The following is a 25,921-nucleotide window of genomic DNA, read 5'->3' as shown; positions in this document are numbered from 1 at the left end:
GATTAGGTATGCTGTGTCATGCCTACTGTCATAAGAGATTTATTATCATTTTATTATAATTCAGAATAGGTCATTCCAAAGCCATTCCATAAAAATAACATGCTGCTAAAGAAAGGGTAATGGAGGGCGATTCAAGAATAGCCCTATATCCTCTGAATTAATATATTTATGCTAAGCATGGCCTTTCAAATATTTTGAATGAAAAAAACAACATTGAATCAAATACGGATTAATTTGCTTCTCGTTTCTTGAACAAAACTGTATACTGCTAGATCTAGGGCATCTAATGGAAGTAATCCATTCAGGGTAAAAATCATTCCCACCTCTGGTAATACAAAAGGGCTTACAAATACATCATGTATCTGGCTAAGAAAGCATAGCAAAGACTTATTTGTGCTTGGCTGATTTTTATTTATAGACAGGGACAGAGTTGTTGAACAACTGTTGCTTTCTGTCAGTGTTTCAAAACAATGAAGAATGTTTAACATATAGGTCTTGATACCAGGCAAACAATTCCTTTTCTTCTTTTTCCAGTGTGGTGTCTGTTGGGGGTTCTTCAATTGCCACAATATCAAAAGCTGGAGAGTAGAAGATGACCTTTTTCTCCTTTGTTTGTAATCTGTCTGCTTCTGCTTCCTAGGTGGAATTACAAACAAAAATACAGTGTTTCCGGACCCCAGTCTGACAGCTGGGGAGCCAGCATAGGACCAAACCAGGCCCCTTAAATGTGGGTGTCAGTTGGGGGGCCTGGGCAATCTATGGGGCCTCTGGCAGTTGAACCAGTATTTACCCTAGTACACAAATGGGCTTTGGGAGCCCTCTCCACATAGAGGGATAGTCTCGCAGGCTAGACACACTGGGGAGGGCCTAGGCCCTGCTCCAAATGATATGACAGACTTTGAAGCTCCCCCCCTGGAAGGCCGCATCCTCCCTGGGGAGCAGAAAGGCAATGGGATAGGGTGTTAGTGGGGCAGGGGAGGAGGGGAGGGAGAGGGAACTGGGATTGACATGTAAAACAAGCTTGTTTCTAATTTAAATAAAAATTTATTAAAAAATAAAGTGTTTCATATTTGCCTTTTACTACTTTGTATTTGTATTCTCTATTTTACTTAGCTTCACCCTCCAATTTTTTATCAGAATTAAAAATATTTTCATGTATTTATTTAATATGTGTGCATGTGAAAACACACAAGAGCCATGGCACAAGTATGAAGGTCAGAGACAACTTTTTGGGACTTGGTTCTCTCCCTCCAACATGTGGGGGTCTGGGATCAAACTCAGGTCATTAGATTTGGCAGTAAGTGCCTTTACTTGTTGAGTATCTTTCTAGCCAGGCAGAATTTTTAAAAACCACCCAGTAGTGTATCAAAACATGTTCATTATAAGTATCCCGTCAGTGTAGAAGTATAGAGGCAGATTTTATATAGAATAGCATTTTATGGTTAATCAGAACCTCACCAGCCTATAGCTCCAGCTACTCAGAAGGCTAAAGTGAGTCCATCACTTGAGCCCAAAAGGAGAGGCCATCTTGGACAACAGAAAAACCCCATGTCTCAAAAATGACAGAGGTAGGGATAGAGCTGAGTGTACAGCACCTGTAAGGCGCTGCTTTCGTTTTGAGCATACACATTAGATGACTTTCATTCCAAGACAAGCACTAGCAGAGATGTGCTGGATTCAATCAGTGGAGCACGTCTTTCTTTCCTTTTTGCTGGCTTGTGCTCATGTGGAGTCCAAGCAGCAGGCGCTTAACAGAATAGCTACCAATACTGTATAAGAATTCCTTTTGTAAAAAAACAAGGTTTAACCTTCATTTTTATTTAATGTGTATGGGTGTTTTGTCTGCTTGTGGGTCTGTGTACCATGTGCATGCAGTGACCTTGGGGGCCAGAATAGAGTTCAGATCCTCTGGGACTGGAGTCAAACATAGCTGTGAACCACAGTATGGGCACTGGGGATTGAACCAGAGTCTCCTGGAAGAGAAAGTCAGTATCTTGACCACTGAGCCATCTCTCCAGGCCACTTCCCCCACCTTTTTTTTCCCTTTTTGAAATGGTCTTGCTATACAGCTCAGGCTGGCTTTGAGCTCAGTAACATAATCTAGCTTGCGTTGAACTCACGGTCTTCCTGCCTCTGCCTCCTCAGTTCTGGAAAGAGTGTGCGGCCATGCCTGGATGTTTAAGAACCAAAAATGCAGCTGGGTATGGTGGTGCATGTTTTTAATCTCAGCTCTCAGGAGGTAGAGGCAGGTGGGTCTCGGTGAGTTCAAAACCAGCCTGGTGTATACAGACTTCCAGGTCAGCCAGGGCTATATAGTGAAACAAGAGAGAAAGAAAGAAGGAAAGAAAGGAAGGAAAGAAGAAAGAGAAAGAGAGAGAGAGAAAGGAAGAAAGAAAGAAAGGAAGGAAGGAAGAAAGAAAGAGAGAGAAAGAGAGAGAGAGAGAGAGAGAGAGAAAGAAAGAAAGAAAGAAAGAAAGAAAGAAAGAAAGAAAGAAAGAAAGAAAGAAAGAAAGAAAATGGGTGTTACCAGAAAGTAGGTTCATACTACCCAGGTATTTGTATGCCAAAGATGTTTCGGCCTTGAACTTGCATCTCTTTGTGCAAACAAAATTACTCATAGGCAGTTTGAAAACTGTTCAAAATAACTAATGAGTTCACTGTTAGTTGAATTTGCAGTTACCTGGGAGGAAGCCTTTTCTTCTTTAGCTGCCTTGTAGGCTTTTTTCATTTTTTCAACCTTTTTTTGTGCTTGCTTGGATCGACGGCCCAGATGTTTCATCTTACCTTGCTGTTCCCAAGGCTGGTAAAAAGGACGGACGGTTGTAATAGATGGATACCTAGAAGAGATTTGTGTTAGAGACAGAATAAAAAGAACACAAAATAAGATTTAAATGTGAAGTAAATTCTAAACTGTAAGACATTCTCTAGCACACTGAGAGACCTCAGTAAGTGGAGCAAGACTGCATGCCAGTTTTTAGGTTAAAGTAATCATTTCTATGACTTTTTCTTTTTTTGCTCTTGTTTTTCAAGACAGGGTTTCTCTGTGTAGTCCTGGCTGTCCTGGAACTCGCTCTGTAAACCAGGCTGGCCTCAAACTCACACACCCACCTGCCTCTGCCTCCTGAAAGCTGAGATTAAAAGCATGCGCCACCACACCCAGCTGCATTTTTGGTTCTTAAACATTCAGGCATGGCCGCACACTCTTTCCAGTACTGAGGAGGCAGAGGCAGGAAGATCGTGAGGTCAAGGCAAGCTGGATTATATTACTGAGCTCAATGCCAGCCTGAGCTGTATAGCAAGAGGATTTCTCAAAAGAAAAAAAGGCAGAGAGAGCATCGTTCTTTACCTGGCATGTGTAAAAAAAAAAACTTGAATTTTTTTTTTTTAATTTTTCACAGGGTCTCACTATGTTGCCTGGGCTGGCCTCAGTTTTTTTGAATGCCGAGATTAAAGGCACCACCATACCCAGCATGAATTTTTAAAATACCATAACTAATGCCAGAATTTACATTTCATAACAGCTGAAAAAGCAAGCTTCTTTCAGAAATTCATTTTAAGTTTAGCATACAAAGGAATGGGTTTCATGGTGAAGCTATTTATTTGTGTATGCATTTGTGTGGTTATATGTATGTGTGCATGTGTTCACATGTTTGTGGGCTCATGTGTACTGTGTATGCAAGTACTGTTTGACTGTGTTGTGAAGGCCCACGGTTGATGTCAGGTGTCTTTCTCAATTGCTGTCCAGTTTTACTTATTGAGGATAAAGAAATCTCTTCTGGATGTAGAGCTCACCATTTCTGGCTAGTCTAGCAAAGAGCTTGTCCTGAGTGCTGAGACGACAAGTGGCTACCACACCTGCCTGGCTTTTTACATGGGCTCTGGGGATCTGAACCCTGGTTCCCACACTTGTGTAGCAAGCATTTTGTCTGCTAAGCCATCTCCCCAGCCTAGTGCAGCTATTTTATTCAGTGTTGGGGTCAGATCACTCACCCTCCCCCACTTTGGCTTTACTATCACAGGGATATCCACCTGCCAGCACCTATATCATTCATTCATCCTTAGAACTATCTTTCATAACAAGAGTCCATGTGCAGAAAAGGTTAAAAACATCCAAGAATACCACCCTTGCTGGCCAGCACTTTACCAATAGCCATGGAACATTAGTGTGCCCAGTGGGATAACTGCGTTGCATGTTGTACATTGGCTCTAACATTCCCAGGAGGGATGAAGCTCCTGGTAGCCCCAGTGGTAACTGGCTTGCTAACACACAGCTTGGAGTGCTTTCCCTTCTGTTTTACTGCCCTATCCCCTCAGTAGGTCCTGGGATCACCTCCCAAATCAACTGCTCTATCTCAATTCCTGGTCTTGGGGTTTGTTTCTGGGAGATCTCAGACTAGGACTTTATCCAAAGATGCTCTTAAGAAAGTATTTTTCTTCTTCAATTGATTTAAAATTTGGCTAGCTATCTGGCTTCTAAATGACTCATTCTTGGATAATCAGTAGCATGAATCAAGGTTATATATGGCAGTGAGGAAAATGACCTCACTTATTTGACCTTGGTGGTAATAGGGTTAAGTTCTATATTCAGTGCTCATATGTATGAGTTAGAGAAAATCTATTTCATGATGATAGACTGTGCCTTGAGCCAGGCTATCTGTCTGGAAAGTGCACAGCCTTGACTATAAAATAAGAGAATTAAATTACGTTGTTGGGTCAACACCTTTCATCTCCACTCCTGAGAATCCCCAGTATGTTTGCTTGCCAGTGCATTCTTTGTAGTCTAAAGGAATATATCTCATCGCAAGTATATGTGTGAATATATATATATATATATACATATATATGTCCTTTTCAGCCTATCACCACTTTCTTTTTCTTAAGAAAGCCAGATTAATTTATAAATAAGATGGGCTGGGTGATTCTTATAAAGGAAATGAGAAGCAATCTAATTGGAATAATAGCATTCTGTCCCTGTTGTTTCAGACCCTAATACATATATTTTGCTACAACACAGTTGTCCAGAATATGATCTGGTTTGATTGTTATTGGTAAAGAAGGGAATAATGCCTCTGTAATTTATATACAATTGATTGTAGGCAACAGGATCCAGGAGAGAGTACAATTATGGCTTTCAACAGGAAGGCAAAAGCCTTGCATGGGCAATTGGAATCATTTCAGCTGTATTTATGAAAACAAAAATATTAACAGTGCCCGAGAGGCACTCACCACCCCCTGACACACTCTACTGTGCCCCATCACTCCCTGACCTAGTATGGCTCCCGGGTTGAACAGCTTCTTATGTTCTCTTGAAAGGAAGCCTCATGCTGGCCTGAGGCTTCTATTCCAGCAGCAGCATCTATGTCTATCTGTTCCAGTGCAAGGGTCACCAGAGTTCTTTACCACTGCACTGTTTTCACATTTACCAGTGAAGCCTCTTGGCATCCTGAGGTGGCTGCCTGGTGGCACAAGTTATCACCTCAGGACCAACTGACCTTTTTGTTAGTGTTCTGCTTACAAAGTTGCATATGTTTGGGACAATCTTCCCCAGCTCAAATTTTCCCATGTGCCTTGTGGTTATCTTTAGTGGACTATGTATCAGAAAGGGAACATTTTCAGGAATGCTTTTAGTGTTGGAACCTCAAGAATAATGGTCTTTTACCTAACTTTAGAAACAATCTCTAGCTGGTGCTGACGCATCGCTTCTGTTTGTGGCTTCTGTAACAAATACTTCATTTCTTTTTGTAAACGGTTTGAGATTACTCCAGACTCTGCATAATCAACTATGTCATACATCATCATTGTTTTGGGAATGCTTTTGAGGTTTAATCTTCGCCAGTGGTTATTCTTGCCTCCAGATGATGCAGGGGTTTCATCCAGAAGGCTGCAGTACTATATGGGGAAAAATGCAGAGAGCTCAGTTGTTGGTGCCCAACTCCAAACTCTATTGGCATCTCCCTCCTGTGACTTTCATTCCAGCTAGATGTTTTTGTTGTCTATATTCATCTTAATTCCCTTACTGGAAGGTACAGCCCATGCCATGCAGTTTCAGTTCACATGGCACCACACTCACTAAATGTTTATCTACTGCATAAACACTGGCACACACTATTTCAAAACTGATGGGTTAATCTCTCGTGCTAAGTGGAGGCTTTCATTATCTTTATTTGTAATACTTGTAGGAATCTCACTTTACTTTTTTTCCAGTTTAAAATGTTATCAAGGAAGCAATTTAAAACCATAATTTATATATTCAATTTAACATTATAAAGGATGACGAGCTATAGTGCTAGGAGTAAGGCCTTTAGGGTCTACTACAGGCTCTCAAACTTTTGTGTGCACCCACTTTCACATGCACTCGAAAGCACACATGCACACAAACACACAGGTTGTACCCATGTGACATCATGCAGAAGTGTCAGTTGCCACCATTTGGCTGAGTAGTATCAGTCTCTCAACAAGAAGCAGCCAGTTCCAAATTCTCACAATATAACTGCAAACCTTTGCATAAGGCACAGACTCTGCAGCTAGATCTTCAATTCACAGCCTACTACACCAGTGACAAGTGTGCAGTCATATTTAGTGCCAAGTCACGTCCTGGCTCTAAAAATGTCAGTGTTTGGTCACTCTGAATCCATTAATGAGTTCACATACAGATAGCAAATATGTAGTACTGTGACCTCTTTGTCTCACAATGATAAACCCATGTGCCATTTTACAAAAATGGATAATCAAAAGAGGGAGTTGTGAACTGGAGACATGGCTCAGCGGTTAAGAGCACACGCTGTTCTTGGAAAGGACCTGAGTGAGATTCCCAGCACTCACATCAGTTGGCTCACAACCACTTGGAACTCCAGCTCCAGGGGATGCTACGGCCTCTTCTGGCCTTCTTGGACACCTGCATATGTGTGCATGCAGTCTTGCCCCATACACACGATTAAAATAAAAATAAATCTTGTTTTTCAAAGATAGACTTGGCCAGCAAAGAAACCAAATGTGGTATCACTGGAAGTGAGGCTGGAATCCAGTGTAAAGTGAGTTGTAGAAGCATCAGGTGGCTATACAAGGTAGCACTTTAAGAAACTGGAAGTGTATAGCTAGAGGGATTTGGTGAAGGTGAGCGTACCTGCATAAGTGGGCTTGACAAGAAAAAACTTCACATTATGAGAAATCTAACATACTTCGCAGCATATAAAATATGAAGACTAAAACGTCAGCATCCGATTCAAACTTAGGAGTGTGACAAGTAACAGAGACACAGCAAAGACAGTTTGGTCCCCAATGTAACTCATGTGAGAACAAGGCCGGCATTCTTCCAAGGTCTCTTTTGGCAGGGGGTGGACTGAGGGCGGAACTTAGGGCCGTGTGCATGCTAGGCTAGTTCTCTGCCCCTCAACCTTACATTTTAAAACATTTGATAGAGTCTTGATAAGTTACTTAGGCTGGGCTCGCACTTATTCTGTACCTGAGGCAGGCTTTGAACTTGTGATCCTCCTGCATCAGTTTCCTGAGCCACAGGTTTCATATTATTCTTCATTATGCTTTTTTCCCCATAGCTTTTCTTTGTTTTGCCTGTGGTAGGGAACTAACTCAAGGCACCATACCATCGAGTTACACTCCCAATCTGTTACACTCACAACTTTATCGAGATTGATATATCATATACTTCACCCATTGGTTTTTAGTGTTTACACAGCTGATTATTTTTTTAACCAAGAGATAAAACTTTCACTCTCAATGTATTAAATAATACTGCACTAAATGTTTTTCATTTCTATTATAAGAGAGCTTTTTTTTTTCTTTTTCGAGACAGGCTTTCTCTGTGAAGCTTTGGAGCCTATCCTGACTCTCGCTCTGGAGACCAGGCTGTCCTTGAACTCACGGAGATCCACCTGCCTCTGTCTTCCAAGTGCTGGGGTTAAAGGTATGTGCCACCACTGCCTGGCTGTAAAAGAGTTTTTAATGTTTGGTTTTAAGACTGGATCTGGGGCACACTATGCAGCCCAGGCTGGCCTCAAACTTGAAATCCTCTTTGCCTCAACTTTCTGAGTGCTGAGGTTACAACCAAGTACCAGCATATCCAGCTGTTTTTAATGTGCCAATCAATTTTCTCTACTGATCACTGTTTGCTTTGCATGGGGCTGGGGACATAGCTTAGGGGTAGAGTGCTTGCCTATCATGCAAGGGACCTGGGTTCAAGCTCCCATGCTGAAAAAAAAAAAGGTCCACACACATTGGAAAACAAACAGCAAGGAGTGGTGGCACAAGCCTGTAGTCCCTACTCTTGGAATGTGGTGAATGGAAGATTAGGAGTTCATGAGGCCATCCTCTCTCTGGCTATATAGCAAATCTGAGGTCAGCCTGGGCTACGTGAGATCTTGTCTCAAAACAATAAAAAAGTGAAATGTGCTTTGTACAGTTTTAGCTCGTATCATCCATTCTTTTAGTCCCACACTACCTGCATAGTGAGAATGCCTGTTACTTTATTTCCCAGGAGTGCAGTGGCACAATCAGTAAATGTCTCGGACCTGTCACTGATCTCCTTTGCCACTCATTCACTTTGTGACCTTGGGTGAGCTTTTGGACCTTGTTAAAGCTTCATTTTTTCTCATCCATAAAGAGAGTTGCAGGATTTACAAACTTAAAGATGAAAGGAAATGATATACCAGGGAAGATCTTTAAAAATGCTATTCACTCCCACAAATAATCTTATCTCTCTTTTCCCAGTGTAAATATTTGGGGCCTTTTCTCTGTGACCCCAATCCTTGACATATTCACAACCTGTGAGTTTGTGACTCATGTCCTTAGCAAAGATGGTTGGCATCCCCAGCTTCAGTTACTTTCTGATCAAATTCCTGAGTCTCATAGGCTAAGTCTCTAAAAGAAACAAAACACAACCAAGAATCTCTAAGGCTCTGCGTTAACTTCATATGTCAAAGTGAGGCACATACATTATTATGAAGAAGGTAAGGTCACACACATTATTATTATTATTACTATTATTATTATTACATTAGGAATCTGAATATTGGCAATTTTTCATCAATGTTTGCCTGTTTGGATTGTTAATAGAAAAATGGGAGGGACTGTTATAAAAGCATTTATTATTATTATGTATTATTATTATTATTATTATTCAGGTGTGCTGCTTAAATGCACCAGTTCAGCATTGCTCTGTCTAGCTATGCAAACCAGAAATCCAGGAGTCATGTCAGACATATTCCTTCAGTTTCTCTCCCTATCTGTCACCAAGGCCCACTGCCTTTACTCTCTCTCCTGCATCTGTAGACATCCATCCTTAAACTGAGCAACCACCATTTCCCCAGGAGTATCAAGAGCCTTTGAACAGAACTTTTGTTGCTTTCTCATTCTTTCTGTATCCTGCAACCAGAGGCAGCTCCTCATTCATTAGCTTAAAAAATCACATTGTGTTCAGTGTGTGTGTGTGTGTGTATGTGTGTGTGTGTGCGTGAGGAGAGCACTTATGTGAAGTCAGAGGTCAGAAGATGTCTTTGTGGAGTTGGTTCTCTCCTTCTACCATGTGGGACTCAGGATTTTAAGTTTGCTGTCAGAAATTTTACCTGCTCGGCCATCTATCTTGTCGGTCTCAAATTGGTAACTTTTTCTTTCTTTTTTCAAAAAAGATTTTAATTTTATTTTCTCTCTCTCCCCAGTATGTATGTATGTATGTATGTATGTATGTATGTATGTATGTATGTATGTATGCCTGAGCATGTGTATGCTGTACCCTCAGAGGCCAGAAGAAGGCACTGGATCCTCTGAGGCTGGTGCTACAAGTGGTTGTGAACTGTGTGATGTGGGTGCTGGGAACTGAACTCAGGTCCTCAGGAAGCACAGCAAGTACTCTTAACTTTTGGGCTATCTCTCTAGTGCCGCCCCATGCGATCTAATTTTTATTTTATGTGTATTGGTGTGAGGATGTCAGATCCTCTGGAACTGGAGTTTTGACAGGTATGAGAGCTGTCATGTGGGTGCTGGGAATTGAACCTGGGTCCTCAAGAAGAGCAGCCAGTGCTCTTAACCATTGAGCCATCTCTCCAGCCCCCAAAATGGTTAATTTTATGTTGTGTGTATTTTACCACCACCACAACAAAAAATATGAGCTGGGTGGTGGTGGCACCTGCCTTTAATACCAGCCCTCAGGAGGCAGACACAGGCAGATCTCTGTGAGTTTGAGGCCAGCCTGGTCTACAGGACTGCCAAGGCTACACACAGAAACCCTGTCTTAAAAAAAACAAAATAAAAATTATGATTCTCTCTTGTTGGAGGATAGGATCTGGCAAGCCTTAATTTTTTTTTTAACATCTATATCTAAATTCCTTACTTGCATGTAATCTTGCGCTGTGACAATATCCATGGGGTCAGCTACTTTGAATTTCTGGAAACAATGCTCATCTTCCATAATTTGTTGACAAAATTTCCTTTCCCCCATTATCTTGCAAGCATCAGCCACTGCCTTTAAAGAAAGTAGATTTTCAAAATAATATATTTTTAATCACTGCCACACATTATATATATATATATATATATATATATATATATATATATTCTGACAAATACTGTTCCTGTCTTTTATGAACTTGCTATTAATAGAAAGGCTACATTTACATAAAGGGAATTATATAGCTGCTTTTTGGGAGGAGGAGGGGAAGGAGTTAAATAAGGTATTACTTTGTAGTCCAGGTTGGTCAAGCACTTACTAGTAAGCCTCCTGCCTCAGCTCCCTCAATGCTGGGGCTACAGGCATGAGCCACCACGCCTAGCTATATAGGGATTTGTTTTGAGACATGGCTGGCCTTCAACTTGCTAAGTAGTCAAGGATGAATTTATACTTCTTCTTGCTTCCACCTCTCAAATGCTGGGATTACAGGGGTGGATCTCCATGTCTGGTTTCTATAGGGATTTTAAAACCATTTGAAATTTGCCACTATAGACACTGATGCACAGTTTAAAAATAAAACTAAAGGTGTAGCTGAGTCTACAGTCCTCAAGGAAGCATAGTTTTTTAATTTTGAAAAGGTTTTAATTTGGGCCTGGAGACACAGTTCAGCAACTAAGAGCACTTGTTACTCTTCCAGAGCACTCACGCAATGGCTAACAACCACGGTTACTCCCATTCCAGGGCAATCTGATGCCTTCTTCTTGCCTCTGTGGGCACTGCACACATGTGATAGACATGCAAACAATACACAGCACAACATAAAATTTGTTTTGAAATCTTAAAAAAAGATTTTATTTTTATATTTGATGATGTGTATATGCATGTGAATCTGAGCATCTGGATACAGAGCCCAAGGAGGCAAGAAGAGGGCACCAGATCTTCTGGAATTGTAGTCAGTCCATTGTGAGCTGCCTGATGTGCATGCTGGGAACTGAACTAGTGGCCTCCTCAGGAACAGTTTGTGCTCTTCGCCACTAAGCTTGCTCTCCAGCCTGAGCCATAGTTTTAAAGATATTTTTTTCTTTTAAAAAACGTTCTTTTCAGCCAGGGGGTGGTGGCGCACGCTTTTAATCCCAGAATTTAGGAGGCAGAGGCAGGTGGATCTCTGTGAGTTCGAGGCCTATAGAGGCAATGGGCAAGTTTCAGGACAGCTAAGTCTACACAGAGAAACCCTGCCTCCAAACCAAACTGTTCTTTTCATTTAAATGAAAACAAAAGAATACCATAATCTAACTTGTGCTGTCAGTGAAAAGAAACTCACCTGCGGTTAAACAGGGTGCCTTGGGAACTAGAATACAATGTGTTGTTGGAACTGACACTCTTTTCTGTTAGTTAACCCATTGCTTCCCAACAGAAAAGTGGAGGTGTCAGGTTGCTTACACCTCCCTTTCCTTTAGATTTCATTCTCCATAGCCAAAGAAAAGCAAATTAAGGATTTTTCTTTCTTTCTAAAATGTCAACAGTTTACATTCAAGGAAAATGTCTGGGAGACCAGCGAGAGAGAAAACACAGTGGTGGAAGTTCTTTGTCTTGCCTCTAGGTATACCACACCCTCCCACATATATCTATCTTGCTAATAGCTCTCTCCATGCTGGGAGAGTTAAATACTCCCACGCTGCCGTAAACATGTGCTGAATCATCTAACACCATTTATAATATGGATTGGTGCTTCTGGCCACAAAGGGTCTGCTTATGTGGAGGGAGGCTGGCAGAGAAGCAAATCCAAATCTCTTTCTATTCCAGATCAATTGTTTCCTCTGGACCCCAGAATGTGCTACTGGGAGAGTATGCAGAGAGATCTGTCAGAGCGAACGCCCAGAGCTTCTGTTCTTTTCATTTAAAGCACAACACAATAACTCGCCTTCACATATTTTCCTCTCTAATCCTAATTTTATTATCCAGAATAGTCCTTTTTTATTTTGTTTTGAATTCCAAAGCTTTGATGGTGCACATGGAAAATGGAACGGGAAGAAAATAGACAGGAGTTTCTCTTTGTAGCGCTGGCTGTCCTGGAACTCACTCTGTAGAGCAGGCTGGAGATCCGAATGCCTCTGCCTCTTGAATGTGGGATTAAAGGAGTGTGTCACCAACGCCCGGCTTCAAATTCTAGCTTTTCCCACAGACGAAGTGAGAACAGCATTTCTCTTGACACTGAATGGAAGGAGGGCCATGTTCGAGAACAAGTACAGTATCATCCCTTACCTCCTGGTGGTTAAGAATATGGACCCTGGTCTCAGTTCTTTCACTCTCCAGTTCTGAGATTTTAAGCGAGTTACTTGGTTATTTATTTATTTATTGTGTGATTTAATTTTTTCATTATTAGGCCTTATGGCATTTTTTATACATATATATTTCCCTCCTATTCCTGATGGTACCTTTCCTCTTCCCATTAGTCTCCTTTCTACTTTCAGATTCATTTTTTTAAGAGTGAGGATAGACTAACAAAACATACAGACTAGTTTTATGGGAGTGAAATGACATAATGCACATTTGACATTACAGGTAATAGAAATTGATCAAGATGGGCCAGAGGGGCTAGAGAGGTGGCTCGATTGGTAAAGTGTTTGCTGCCTAAGTGTGAGGGCAGGAGTTCTGATCACCAGCACCCATGTAAGATATATCACAGTGTTCATTGTGATATACATCTGAAACCCCAGGGCTGTGGGACAGAGACAGGCAGATCCCTGAATCTTACTGGCTAGCCAGCTTAGTTAAATTGGTGTGCCTCATGCTCAATGAGGGATTCTGTCTCAAAAAACAAGATGGAAAATGAATGGGGAAGACACTCGACGTTAATCTCCAGAGTTCGTACTCTCAAAGTGATCAAGCAGGACTGACAAATACAGCAAGGTTGGTAGAATGCTTGCCTAGCAAGAGTTTGATCCTCGGAATTTACTGTACAAATCAGATAAGATGGTGTTCACCTGTATTAATAAGTATAGGGAAGTAGACGTTCAAGTTTAACTGCATGAGTTCGCGGTCAGCCTAGTATATTTGAATCTTGACACACTGTGGGGAAAAGAGCAGAAAGGGGAGAGAGAGGGGAGGGTGACAAAAAGAGAGAATAATCAAGTAACAAGGGTGGCTATTAATGTTTTTCTTATATGAATAAAGTTTAAAAGGACAGGTATTTTTCAATATAAAATAACAGTTGCTAGATGCCAACAGTTAAGGCTCTTCAGTTGGATCCATGGGATCCTTTTGTGGCCTTTAAGTGTAGTAACTTTTTTTTTTTTTTTTTGGTTTTTCAAGACAGGGTTTCTCTGTTCTCTGTGTAGCTTTGGAGCCTATCCTGGCACTCACTCTGGAGACCAGGCTGGCCTCAAACTCACAGAGATCCACCTGCCTCTGCCTCCCGAGGGCTGGGATTAAAGGCGTGCACCACCAATGCCCGGCCCGTGTAGTAACTTTTAAAGATTTATATATTATATATGCATGTATGCCTGCAGGCCAGAAAAGGGCACCAGATCTCATTACAGATGATTGTGAGGCATCATGAGGTTTCTGGGAATTGAACTCAGGACCTCTCAAAGAGCAGCCAGCTCCCTTAACCGCTGAGCCATCTCTCCAGCCCCCTCATTTTATTCTTTAATTGTGTGTGCACATGTGCATATGCATGCAGGTGCCCAAGGAGGCCAGCAAGGACACAAAATCCTCCAAAGCTGGAGTTACAGGTGGTTGGAGCCATCTGATATGGGTGCTGAGAACTAAAATTGGGCTCTCGGGTAGTGCACACTTTTGATTGTTCAGCCATCTCTCCAGCTCCAAGGCTCTACATTTTAAAATGGTCCAGTGGATGCCAGTGTGTAAGGCTGCACATGCTTTGGGTAGCAAGGTTGTAGAAAATTCTCTGGTGGACCAACAATAATGACAACCTCTTGTAAATTACCAATGCTGAGAAAATAGATTGTCAATGTAGGAAATGAAACAAGAGAACACACACACACACACACACACACCCCCACACCCATCATTATTCTATTGTTCTACAACAGAGGTTCTCAGCCTGTAGGTTTCAATCCTTTGGGGGGTGGTCAGAGGGTCCTTTAATGGAGGTCTCCTAAGACCACTGGAAAACATATTTACATTACATATGTGTTTGTATACGATTCATAACAGTAGCAAAATTACAGTTATGAAGTAGAAATGAAAATAATTTTATGGTTGGGGTCACCACAGCATGCAGAACTGAATTAAAGGCTTGCAGCATTGGGAAGGTTGAGAACCACTGTTCTAGAACCATTTGACCTGCCTTGGCACTTTTAGAGAAAATACTGATAATCTCTAGATAGATGTATTTCTATTTTTTCCCAGTGGATTCTGTCTTTATGCCACCATTCTACAGTTTTAATTACAGTAGCTTTGTAAGTCTTGAAATTGGGTAGGAAAAATTGTCCAACTTCCTTTTTTCCTTCCCTTTCACTTGCTTTGCTTTTTGTTTTTGTGAATACATGAGAGATACAGCTAGAAAATGACAAGGAAATGCAAAAAGAAACGGAAATATGGAGGGGAACGATGGAGCAAAAATATGTTAAATTCCTCTTCTTTAAAAGTGAAATTAGTAGGACTGGAGAGATGGCTCAGCAGTTATGAGCACAGGATGCTCCTCCGGGGTACCTGGGTTCAATTCTCATCACCCACCTAGAGGTTCATGACAGTCTGTAACTGCAGTCCCAGGGGATTTTTCTGACCTCCTCAGGCACCAGGCATGCATGTGGTGCACAGACGTGCAGGCAAAACATTCATACACTTAAAAAATAATAAAAATATTTTCAAAGATAAGTGAATTTGGACTAGATATCTGAACAAACTAAAACTGGCCCACTTCTATAAAGAAACAAATGAAGGTCTAGAAAGATGGCTTATCAGTTAAGAGCACTGATTTCTCTTACAGAGTATATAGGTTTGATTCCCAGCCCTCACATAGTGGCTCACAACCATTCCTAATTCCATTTTCCAAGGGACCTTACATCCTTCTCTGGCACCAGACTCGAATGTGGCACACAGACATACATGCAGACAAAACACCATTTGCATAATAAAAGAATAAATGAGCCAGGTGGTGGTGGCACATGGCTTTAATCCCAGCACATGGGAGGCAGAGGCAGGCGGATCTCTGTGAGTTCAAGGCCAGCCTGGTCTACAAATTGAGTTCCAGGATAGCTACGGGTTGATACACAGAGAAATCCTGTCTCAAAACAACAAACAAACAAACAGAATAAATGAATTTAGGGCTAGGGATGTAGCTCATTTGTGCTTACCTAGTATACGTGAAGCCCAGGGTTTGATCCCCAACACTGCATAAACTATGCTTTTCTGCACACCTGTAATCCTAGCACTCTGGAGGTGGAGACATTGCGATCAGAAGTTAAAGAGGTAAGAGTTGGGTGTGGTGATGCATGTCTTTGATTCCAGAGCTCTGGAGGGAGAAGTGGGCAGATCCCTGGGAGTTTGAGGCCAGCCTGGTATATGTAGTGAGTTCTAGGACAGTCAGGGCTACATAGAGAGACCCTGTCTCAAACAAACAAACACCAAAAAGAAGTAAGCAAGCAGAATAGTTGGATCAATTTGCTAACAAAACTTTTATTCAAAGAGCAAAAATGTAAACTTAGAATGGGAAAAATCCCACCATTGCACTTTTTTTTTTCAACCATGACTTTACATATTAGCCAAGTTTGTTTTGAAAAGGAACGAAAGGACAAGGGCAGTCCAAACTGTTCTCTTCAACTTGGGTATGCTCTGATCATTAAAAGACCATTATAGTGTTCACTGAAAAAGTCAGGCTGAGTAGTATGATAACATCTTAATAACAAGAACAAACAGAATTATAAAATCTCGTTTCATGAGGAAAACGAAGGCAACTTAAGGAACTATTAGGGCTGATTACTCCAGGGGAGTGACAGCTGCAGCACATTAGGGACAGGCATCACAGTGCATTTTTCTTTGGCATAGTTTGTAGATCATTATTAACATTGGAACTTATCTTTAAAACATATTTATAAGACATTAAAGAACATGTATGTGCAACAAAGTTTTCTTCACGATGGCTCTCACTGATGCATTTGATAGTCAAGAGCTCCCTTCTGAGGTCAGGTTGAAGATATAGGTCCTAAAGTTCATACAGACCTCCCACTAACATAGACACTTGGATGCCAAACAGGCTAATTAGGGTTTTCTACTTACATGTGAATAAACACATGTACATGCCAACTCAAGTTCTTACAGACTTCATGTAAGACCCCAGTAAATTCCATTTGAAGTCCAGTTTATATGATCTGAGGGTTGTCTGTGTCTGTTGCTCAGTTGACAGTATTCTACCAGTTCATACAATTTACTGTTCCAAAGACCCTAAACAACTGGCTCAGTCAGCTTCCTGTGCTCTCTTCTTCATTCACCAGTCCTCTAAGTCCCTCTGAGGCTGGAGACAGAGTCATTTTTCATGTGGTCTTCTCATTTCCTCTCCTCGAAGGAGGAGGGTGGACGGGCCCTTATGACGATGTTCAGTGGGACCCTGGGGTATGGTCCCTCAGACTGCTTCAGGGAGGCTGAGAACTTGTCAGAAGATCCTTTCTTTTCAGGAGGATGGGATGAAGAAGCTTCCAAGATCCTGGAGCTCCAGCAGTCATTTCTCAATCTAGTGAAGACCATTCGGAGTGGTTGGACTGGAGCGTGACTGGGCAATGGATGACGGGACTCAATGAAAGGCTGTGTGAAATTCAGGAGAGCTCTGTTGCGTGGAGGCTGTTGTTCAACACTGGTCACTTGAGGTAGCCCTTTTGATTCAACTTGACTGATACTAGAACGTGGCACAACACGGAACGCCTCCAACGCAGGCTTCTCAGTGATCTTCTGAGGTCTCTGGTAGGTGCTTATGCGCTGCTTCTTTGGAGGATTTTGGATAACCTGGGTGAGGAGCTGAGCTGGTGGCTGGGTGAAGGCAGCCGGGGGAACCTGATGGAAGCAATGCTCTGTGCTTTGGTCTGTTGGATTCCCACTGGAAGTGGAGTGCTCATCACTGTGCCCAACTGCTGGTTTTGGCATGTTAGGGACCTCCAAGGTAATATTAGGCTTTTCTGTGGAAGGTGCTGTGTGGCACACATGTTCCCCGTCAGATTTCTTGAGTGATGGCAGACTAGTTTCAGTGGACTTCAGGGATGATCTCTTGTTTATATGGATGAATGATGGCCTGCTCGGACGCCTCAGATAGTCACCAGAATGTGTGGTATCCTTCCAACTCTGTGGCTTCTTCTCTGGGGGTTTCTTGGGAAATTTGAGCACGAGAGCCTTCCTCCGCTGCTCTAATCTTTCTCTCTCTATTTTCTCTTCCTCTGTCTCACACACTGGCTCAGTGCTCTGAAGATTCTTTGGCTTTTGTGGGTCCTGGTTCTCCTTTTCCTTCTTTATGCCCAAGGGCAGTGGTACCTTGGCACCATCCCAGGACTTGATAGGGCACTTCTTGCTTCTCATGGTGTGTCCAAAGGCCCCACAGTTTTTGCATTTCATTCTGGGATTCTCTTCTCTTGGGAAAACTCTCCTCTCCCTTGGTTTTCTCCGATTCTCTAAATTCTGAAATTCAATGTCTGTGTCACTATCTACCCATCGAGCCATCTTTTTAAAGTCCTGTCAGTCTTCCTCAGGTGTTGATTTGGAATTTCCTGAAACCCAGCTGTCTTCCTCCTGTCTGTTAGCAGGTTCTCAGACAGGTGGATGATGGAGACACAGCAAGGAATAGGATGAAGCTTTCAGGATGCTGGAGGAAAGGGAAGTCACATTTTCTTTTTATATCACTGGGCTATTTCCTCCCCTCCAACATTTACTTCATAAATAAAAATTGAGGTTATTAGACAATGTTTCAGTGAGTTTTAATAAATAAATACTGTTTTCCCCTGACTTCTTCCTTCTGAGATTCCCATTTTCTTAAGACTAAGAACAGGGACAATAGAACAGACCCAGGAGAATTTCAGTTCCTGGAAAAGTCCGATTATACATTCTTAGAATAGAAACCATAGATAGTAAGATATAGAAACAACCTCAGCTTATGATGAACATGACATGAATTTATCCCTCAACAGTAAGATGAAAATATACTTCTCACGCCGGTGACACACGCCTTTAATCCCAGCACTCAGGAGGCAGAGGCAGGCAGATCTCTGTGAGTTCCAGGTCAGCCTGGTTTACAGAGTGAGTTCCAGGACAGCCAGGGATACACAGAGAAATCCTGTCTCAATAAACCAATACATTATTATATACTATTTAATATACATATATATAGCTTTTAAGACTCGCTCCGTAGACCAGGCTGGCCTCTAACTCAGAGATCATTCCTGCCCCTGCCTCCCCAGAATTTAAAATTTTAACACAAAGAAAATGGAGATTTTTTTTCCAGAGCCTCATATAAGTAATACATTTCAAATTTGTTGTAGTGGAGACAGTTTGAAATATGGTTCTCAGGGAAAGGCTTGATGGGCTGACTAATGGCCTGTATACTTGGAATGCAATTTAGATATCACACAGATGTTAAGAAGCAATATTAATATAAATTAATATAAAACATCCATCATGAAACATCACCTTACTTGACGGCTTTAGTAAATCTTTCCCACTGAAATACTTGTAACCATGGCCATCATTTTTAAAAAAAATTTTGAACACGATAAAAGGTGGAAACGTTTCACCACCAAATCTGAAATAAAGATAAAAAATTAGTGATATGGCATCGATTGTGGGGCTCTATTGCTTCTTCCTCATGTACCTAGAAGAGCTCATACAGTTTTTCAAATATAGGGAACATAAAGAACATATAGAGATCTAGCAAAGAAATGGATCCAAAGGTGAAAGTCACAACTATTCTCATACTTGTGGACACAATGGGGGTGAGGCCTCATGTCAATTTATAGCCAGAGTCATGCCTTAGCCTATGCAAAACCATAACAAATGTAAACAGGGAAATGCTTACCTTTGAATTTTGTCCTGAGAAATAATCAGTATCAAAGAAAGCATTTCTATTATTTCTCCTATGAAATAAATCAGCTAGTTACATTACCTGAATCTGACTTTACACTTCATGCTAGGATCTTTAACAAGTGCAGCTTCTATGGGGCTTACTTTCTTCAGTAGTTCATGTGCCACACAATATTCCTGAAATAAATGATGTCACTGTAAACAGAAAGTAGTATCCTGCAAGATGTCATTTACTGATTACAAGAATGGAAGCGGCCTGGTGGTGGTGGCGCACACCTTTAACCCCAGCACTCAGGAGGCAGAGGCAGGTGGATCTCTGTGAGTTCAAGGCCAGCCTGGTCTATAGAGTGAGTTACACAGAGAAACCCTGTCTCGGAAAACAAAACAAAACACAGCAAAACAAACAAAACAAAAACAAAAAGAATGGAAGCATAGTGAAATGATCAGTACCCTGGGCTCAGGGTTCTAAAGAGGTGGATTTCTATTCTTGACTCCTCCATTTATCATCTATGTAGCCTTTCTTCTGTTATTTCCACCCAGGGGTCTCCAAGTTTGAGTATCCATGTCTTTTGAGATCACAGGCATTTTGAGATCCCTATGATAATACTTTCCCTTAATTTATTGCATTTATCTATAGATTTATCTGTGTCTCCAACTAGATTAGAAGCATCATGAAGGTAGAGACAACATCTTTCTTCTTTATTATATTCCTAGCATCTAATACAGTACTAAAACACACAAGAAACTTAAAAGTGTTTAATGTTGAATGAATCATGGTAATATGGGGATGATAATGGTATTAAGTGACTAGCTTTTAGACACCTTTTATTTACCATGTAATATGGTGGTATCATTCATATATATATATATATATATATCCTCATTTAATCCTAACAGCAACACAAGCAGAATATTATTACTCTCATTTTATAAATGAGAAAGCTAGGTCTCAAACATAGATCTGATATATGAGACCACTGACAGTGGTTCCAAGATTTAACTCTAATGCACAAACTGATTTAGTGGAGCCCATTCCATATGGGGAGATACCTTGCTCAGCCTAGACACAGGGGTGTGGGGATTGGGAGGTGCCTTGATCCTGCCTCCACCAGATGATGGGATAGACTTAATAAACATCCTAGGAGAGGCCTTACTTTCTCCGAGGAGCAGATGGGGGGGTGACAGTGGGGGGGGGGGAAGAGAGGAGTGACAGGGAACTGGAATTGGAATGTAAAAAGTAAATTAATAAAGACTCAAAAAATCCATTAGATATGTTTGTCTCTAAAATTTCCATTCTTTTCTTTAAATGGCCCTATTCAATTTTATGCCTGTGACGATTCCATAAAATGTACAATAATAGGCTGGCCTAGAACTCAGAGGTCTCCCTGCCTCTGCCTCTAGAGGACTGGGATTACAGGCATGGGCCACCACCACCTGGCTAAAATAAAGCATTATTAATTTGAAGCAAATTGGAACAAAGATGTAAAAATAACTGATTGACTTCATTTATTTACCGAGAGCCAAAAATGATGAGGAAAGCAGTAACATGATAATTAAAAATGAGTTTTGTATGATAATACAAATCTGTCTGTGGGTCAGAAAATGAAGAATACATATTGCTCAGACTCTAGTGAGACTATTCTGATAGCAGACTACTTTAAACAAGGCTTAATACTCTGCTGGAGTTTCCAGGATTTTTTTTTTTCTTCTGGGAAGGAGGATGGGTATCTGTTTGCCATTTTTATTCAAATAGGATTATATTCCTCATATTGTTCTGACTTGTCCTTTTCACTATCAAGCTATCTTGGTTATCTTTCTATTGTAGAATCATGGTAATATTGCAAGCTTTACCCATGAAGACAGATAGTTGAGTCTATGAACAGTTACTTGAGTCTATGAATCAACGCTGCAATGAAATTACACTGGAGAATGCACTCTTAGCAGTGAAACTGCTGGAGATTACTCAGTGGTTAACAGCATGTACTGTTTTGGCAGAGGACCTCGGTTTGGTTCTCAGCACTCACATGGTGGCTCACAATTGCTTGTAACTCCAGTTCCAGGGGATCTTATGCTCTATCATAACCTCTGTAGGCTCCTGCACGCACATGGTGCACATAAACTCACCCAGGCTCACATATATACACATGTATAAAAAATAAATCCTTTCTAAAAAAGAAGTGAAACTGCTGGGTAAAAGAAAAGTGCATTTTTAAATTCAGGGATTTTTTTTCGGTAGTGTTGGGGATCAAACCCAGAGCCTCAAACATGTTGAATACACATTCTACAACTGAACTACACCCCTAGTTCTTCTTTTTTTCTGAGACAGGGTTTCTCTGTAGCTCTGGCTGTTCTGAAACTTGCTCTGTAGACCAGGCTGGCCTCAAAATGGAGATTTGCCTGCCTCTGTCTCCAGAGTGTAGGGATTAAAGGTGTAACACCACCACCACCTGGCTTGCACCCCCATTTCTTAATTCAGAGATTATTACTGTTAGAAGATGACTGTCTCCTATTTTCAAATAAGGACACAAATTCAAAAACTGAAACACAACTGCATTAATTTCAGAAAAATAGTAATTCTCATTCATATTAAGACTAAAGCCAGAGGGCTAGAGAGATGGCTCAGTGCACACATACACTTGAAGGCATGTGTACACATAAATAAGATAAAAATAAATAAATCTAAAAAACAACCAGAAATATTCATTCATTAAGATTAACAAAAGAAGCAATTTTAGAACTTGACATAATATTACTATATCTAAGTCAAAGAGATAAAGAGGGTTATTTGCTCTCTCTTTAATTAACAGGACTTTTAACTAGTTAAGGAATAACATTTGTCAGAGAAAAAAATACATACCGCTGCACAAACTGTGTGTTTTAGGAGTTTAAACAATGTTTTGTCCACATAAATGAACCAGGCTTTCTGTATTTTTGTTGCTGAAATCTCTCTATTAATCATAAGAGGAAAAAGACGTTAGCGATTTATGAAGTTACTTTTCATTTTCTTGAAATCTTAGACAACTCTCAATTTATGCATTCTCTTATATTTCCCCATTACTAAGACTGACCTACTGAGGAACATTTGGATGGAGTAATTGGAACTAGTCTTTGTAGTCTCTAATCAGAATGAGGATATGGAATAATTACTATTTCCTCTGAGATAAAAAATTCTCCTAAACCTTTATCAAGACACATATATAAAGCCAGACATGGTGGCATATTCTTATAATCCCTGCACTTAGCAGGTGGAGGCAGGAGGATCAAGAGTTCAAGACCAGCTTTGACTACACAGTGAATTTGGGTTGAGGGTACAGTCCTGGTGTGTGCAAGTCTCTCTCTCTCTCTCTCTCTCTCTCTCTCTCTCTCTCTCTCTCTCTCTCTCTCTCTCTCTCGCTGTCTCTCTCTCCTCTGTGTCTCTCTCTCTCTCTCTCTCTCTCCTCCCTCCCTCCCTCCTCCCTCCCTCCCTCCCTCTCTCCCTCCCTCTTTCTTTGGGACAGTGTCTCCTGTAACATGGACTGGCTTTGAAGAGCTGGATACGAAATGACCTTAAACTTGTGATCCTCCAGCCTCTAACTTCTTAGTGCTGGGATTATACCATGCCTGGTTTTATGTGGTGATGGAAATTGAACCAAGGACTTGTACACACTAGGTAAGAACTCTACTAAGTACATCCTTAAGTCAGAGATCCAGGGACTTAATTCCTATTATTGCTGGGGGTTGGGGTGGAGAAAGAAAGAGAGGAGGGGAAGGAAGAGGGAGGATGGAGGGGAAAGGGATGGGAAAGAGAGAATATGAAAAAATAGAAGATGTGAGAAGGCAAACTGGCCTTCTAAAAACATTCATGGGGCCGGTGACATAGCTTTGTGGGTAAAGAATGAGAATCTGAGTTCGATAGCCCGAAACCAAATAAAATGGTAGATGTGTTTGCAAATGCAAATGTGTTTGTAATCCCAGCACTGGGGAAGTGGAGGCTCCTTGGCAAGTCAGCCTAGCCTTGTTAATGAATTTCAGTCCAGTGAGAGAGGCTCTCTCAAAAAATAAAGTGAAGGGGCTTAGGAAATGGCTCAGTTGGTAAAGACTGCTGGGCAAGCGTGAGCACCCATATAAAAGTTGGGTGCTGTGGTGCACCTTCCATAATCACAGCACTGGGTGGGGTGGGTGCAGACAGGAGGATTCCAGTTGCTTTTTGGCCAGTCTAGTTGAAATTGCACACTCCAGATTCAGTGAGAGACCCTGTCTCAAAAAATAAAGAAAGTGGAGAGTGTCTTCCTCTGACTTCCATCTGTATGTGTATAGCCCACGTATGTGTACACATGCACACCCCACCCCCAGATAGAGAACTACTGAGGAAGGTCTCTGGCCTTCACATACACATACTCAAGTGTGTGTACACCTGCACAAATTTGCACACATCCACATGAACATGAACATACACCACGGCACATACAATAATTTATTGTCAGGCTTTTTAAAAATTTTTAGACAGGGTCTCACTATGTATGGCATACTGGCCTCGAACTTAGTCCAGCCTGGCCTCAGACTCAACTCCCACCTCAGGTTCCTTAGTGCTGGGATTACAAGTACTTACTAAAAGCACTGCCTAACTGATTCAAGTGCAACGAAAATGCAATCTAAAATAGCAGAATTTACCATTTACACAAGGTCCCATTTCTTTTCTAGGGGCTTATGATTATGACCTAGAAAAAGAAATTCCCTTTTCTGATCTTTGCTCAAGCTAGGTTCATTCCAGTGAGGCTAGAGAAATAATTTACTTTAGATAATGTCTCAGCACCAACTGATTTCACAGGTCTCTGCGTTCTCTTATCCAGCCAGTATATCTCATAGGGCTATATGCCAAGACAGGGAAGGGACATCTATCTGTACAATGTCACCACCGGCTGGCATAAAGTAGACTACAAGAGAGAGAGAAGAAAAGGTCTGGGGAAATAACTCAGTTGGTACAAGCTTCCTATGCAAGCATGAGGGCCTGAGTTTGCTCCTTAGAGCCCATATAAAAATGCCTGGCATGATGGCATGTGTTTGTAATCCCAGTGCTGGGGATGTGGAATCAGGAGGATTCCCTAGAGCTAGCTGCTCAGTCTAGCCTAATTGGCAAACTCTAGGCCAATGAGAGAGTTTGTCTCAAAGGAGTTGAATGGCATTCCTAAAGATGACACCCAAGGTTGTCACAAGCACACACACACACACACACACACACACACACACACACACACACACACACACAAGCACACACACACACACACAAGCACACACACACACACACACACACACACACACACACACACACACACACACACACACCCCAAATATTAGAAGATGGTGGCGCACACCTTTAATCCCAGCACCTGAGAATAGAGGCATGCAAATCTCCGTGAGTTCCAGGCCACTCATTCTTTTTAAAAAAAGGAAATAAAAAGGCCCATATTACAGAAATAACCCTTTTGAATTCTAGCTGATGTCATTCATTAACTGGTTTAGCTTTCTTCCCAGTTGTGTTTCTTTCTCACTTTTTTTTTTGGTTTTCTAGACAGGGTTTCTCTGTGTGTAGCTCTGGTTGTCCTGGAATTCACTCTGAAGACCAGGCAAGCCTTAAACTCAAAGAGATCTGCCTGCCTCTGCCTTCTGAGTGTTGGGATTAAAGGTGTGTGCCACTACTGTCTGGCTTTTTCTCACTTTTTAACACTTAAAATATTTTAATTACATCCTATGCGTGTGTCTGCATGTGGATATGTATATTTGAGTGCAGGTCCCCACAGAGCCCAGAGGTGTTGGATCCCATGGAGCTGCTATTACAAGTGGTTGTGAGCCACCTAACATGGTTGCCAGAAACAGAACTGGGGTCCTTAGGAAGAGGGGTCCTAATCACAGAGACATCTCTCCAGTCCTCTTTTTCTCACTTATAATATGTAATAACAAAATTGCTTCCAAAGGCTGTAGTATTATCACATGGGTGTGTGAACATGCTTTGTTAATTGTAAAATTCTAAAGCTATAATATTCAACTTGAAGGTAATTTTTAAAAACACCAAAATTTTAATTTGCACATTAAGAAATGTTTAAAATTATCTGAGTAAACTTGGGTAAGCTTAGCTGGGCATGGTGGTGTACACCTTTAGCCCTAGCCTTCAGATAAGGTGGCTCTCTGAGATTAAGGTCAGTCTAGTTTACAGACGGAGTTCCAGGACAGCCAGGGCTACACAGAGAAACACCGTTTTGAAAACACACACACACACACACACACACACACACACACACACACACACACACACACAAATAAAAACCAACCCACCCCCCAAAAAAAAACCCTTGGTAAGTTTGTAATTTGTCTAGTTGTGGGAAAAAGGCAAAAAAAAATGGCTTCTTACTCTTTTCTTGCCTTTATCTTTGCAGCACGTGCCGATTGTGTCTTGTGGATTTTTTCTGGGAGCTGACTATCTGATTTTGGAGCATCAGTACCTGTTGTATTTGAGGACTTTTTCAT

The 25,921-nt window shown here is 41.4% G+C and overlaps 1 protein-coding gene across 1 annotated transcript; it reads right to left on the bottom strand.

Annotated features, from left to right (window-relative positions):
- Window positions 1–462: 462 nt before the first annotated feature.
- Window positions 463–25,921, bottom strand: CUNHXorf58 (chromosome unknown CXorf58 homolog). The gene is made up of 8 exons (XM_027431865.2): window positions 25,807–25,921; window positions 22,278–22,375; window positions 19,503–19,597; window positions 19,031–19,142; window positions 10,343–10,474; window positions 5,660–5,889; window positions 2,681–2,837; window positions 463–636 (listed from the first exon to the last, which is right to left on the bottom strand). Exons 1-8 carry the CDS (start codon window positions 25,919–25,921, stop codon window positions 463–465), a joined length of 1,113 nt encoding a protein of 370 aa, XP_027287666.1.

The sequence above is a fragment of the Cricetulus griseus genome, chromosome X (genome assembly GCF_003668045.3).
Source record: "Cricetulus griseus strain 17A/GY chromosome X, alternate assembly CriGri-PICRH-1.0, whole genome shotgun sequence".
NCBI classification, from domain to species: Eukaryota; Metazoa; Chordata; class Mammalia; order Rodentia; family Cricetidae; genus Cricetulus; species Cricetulus griseus.
This window is presented reverse-complemented; position numbering and strand designations above follow the sequence as displayed.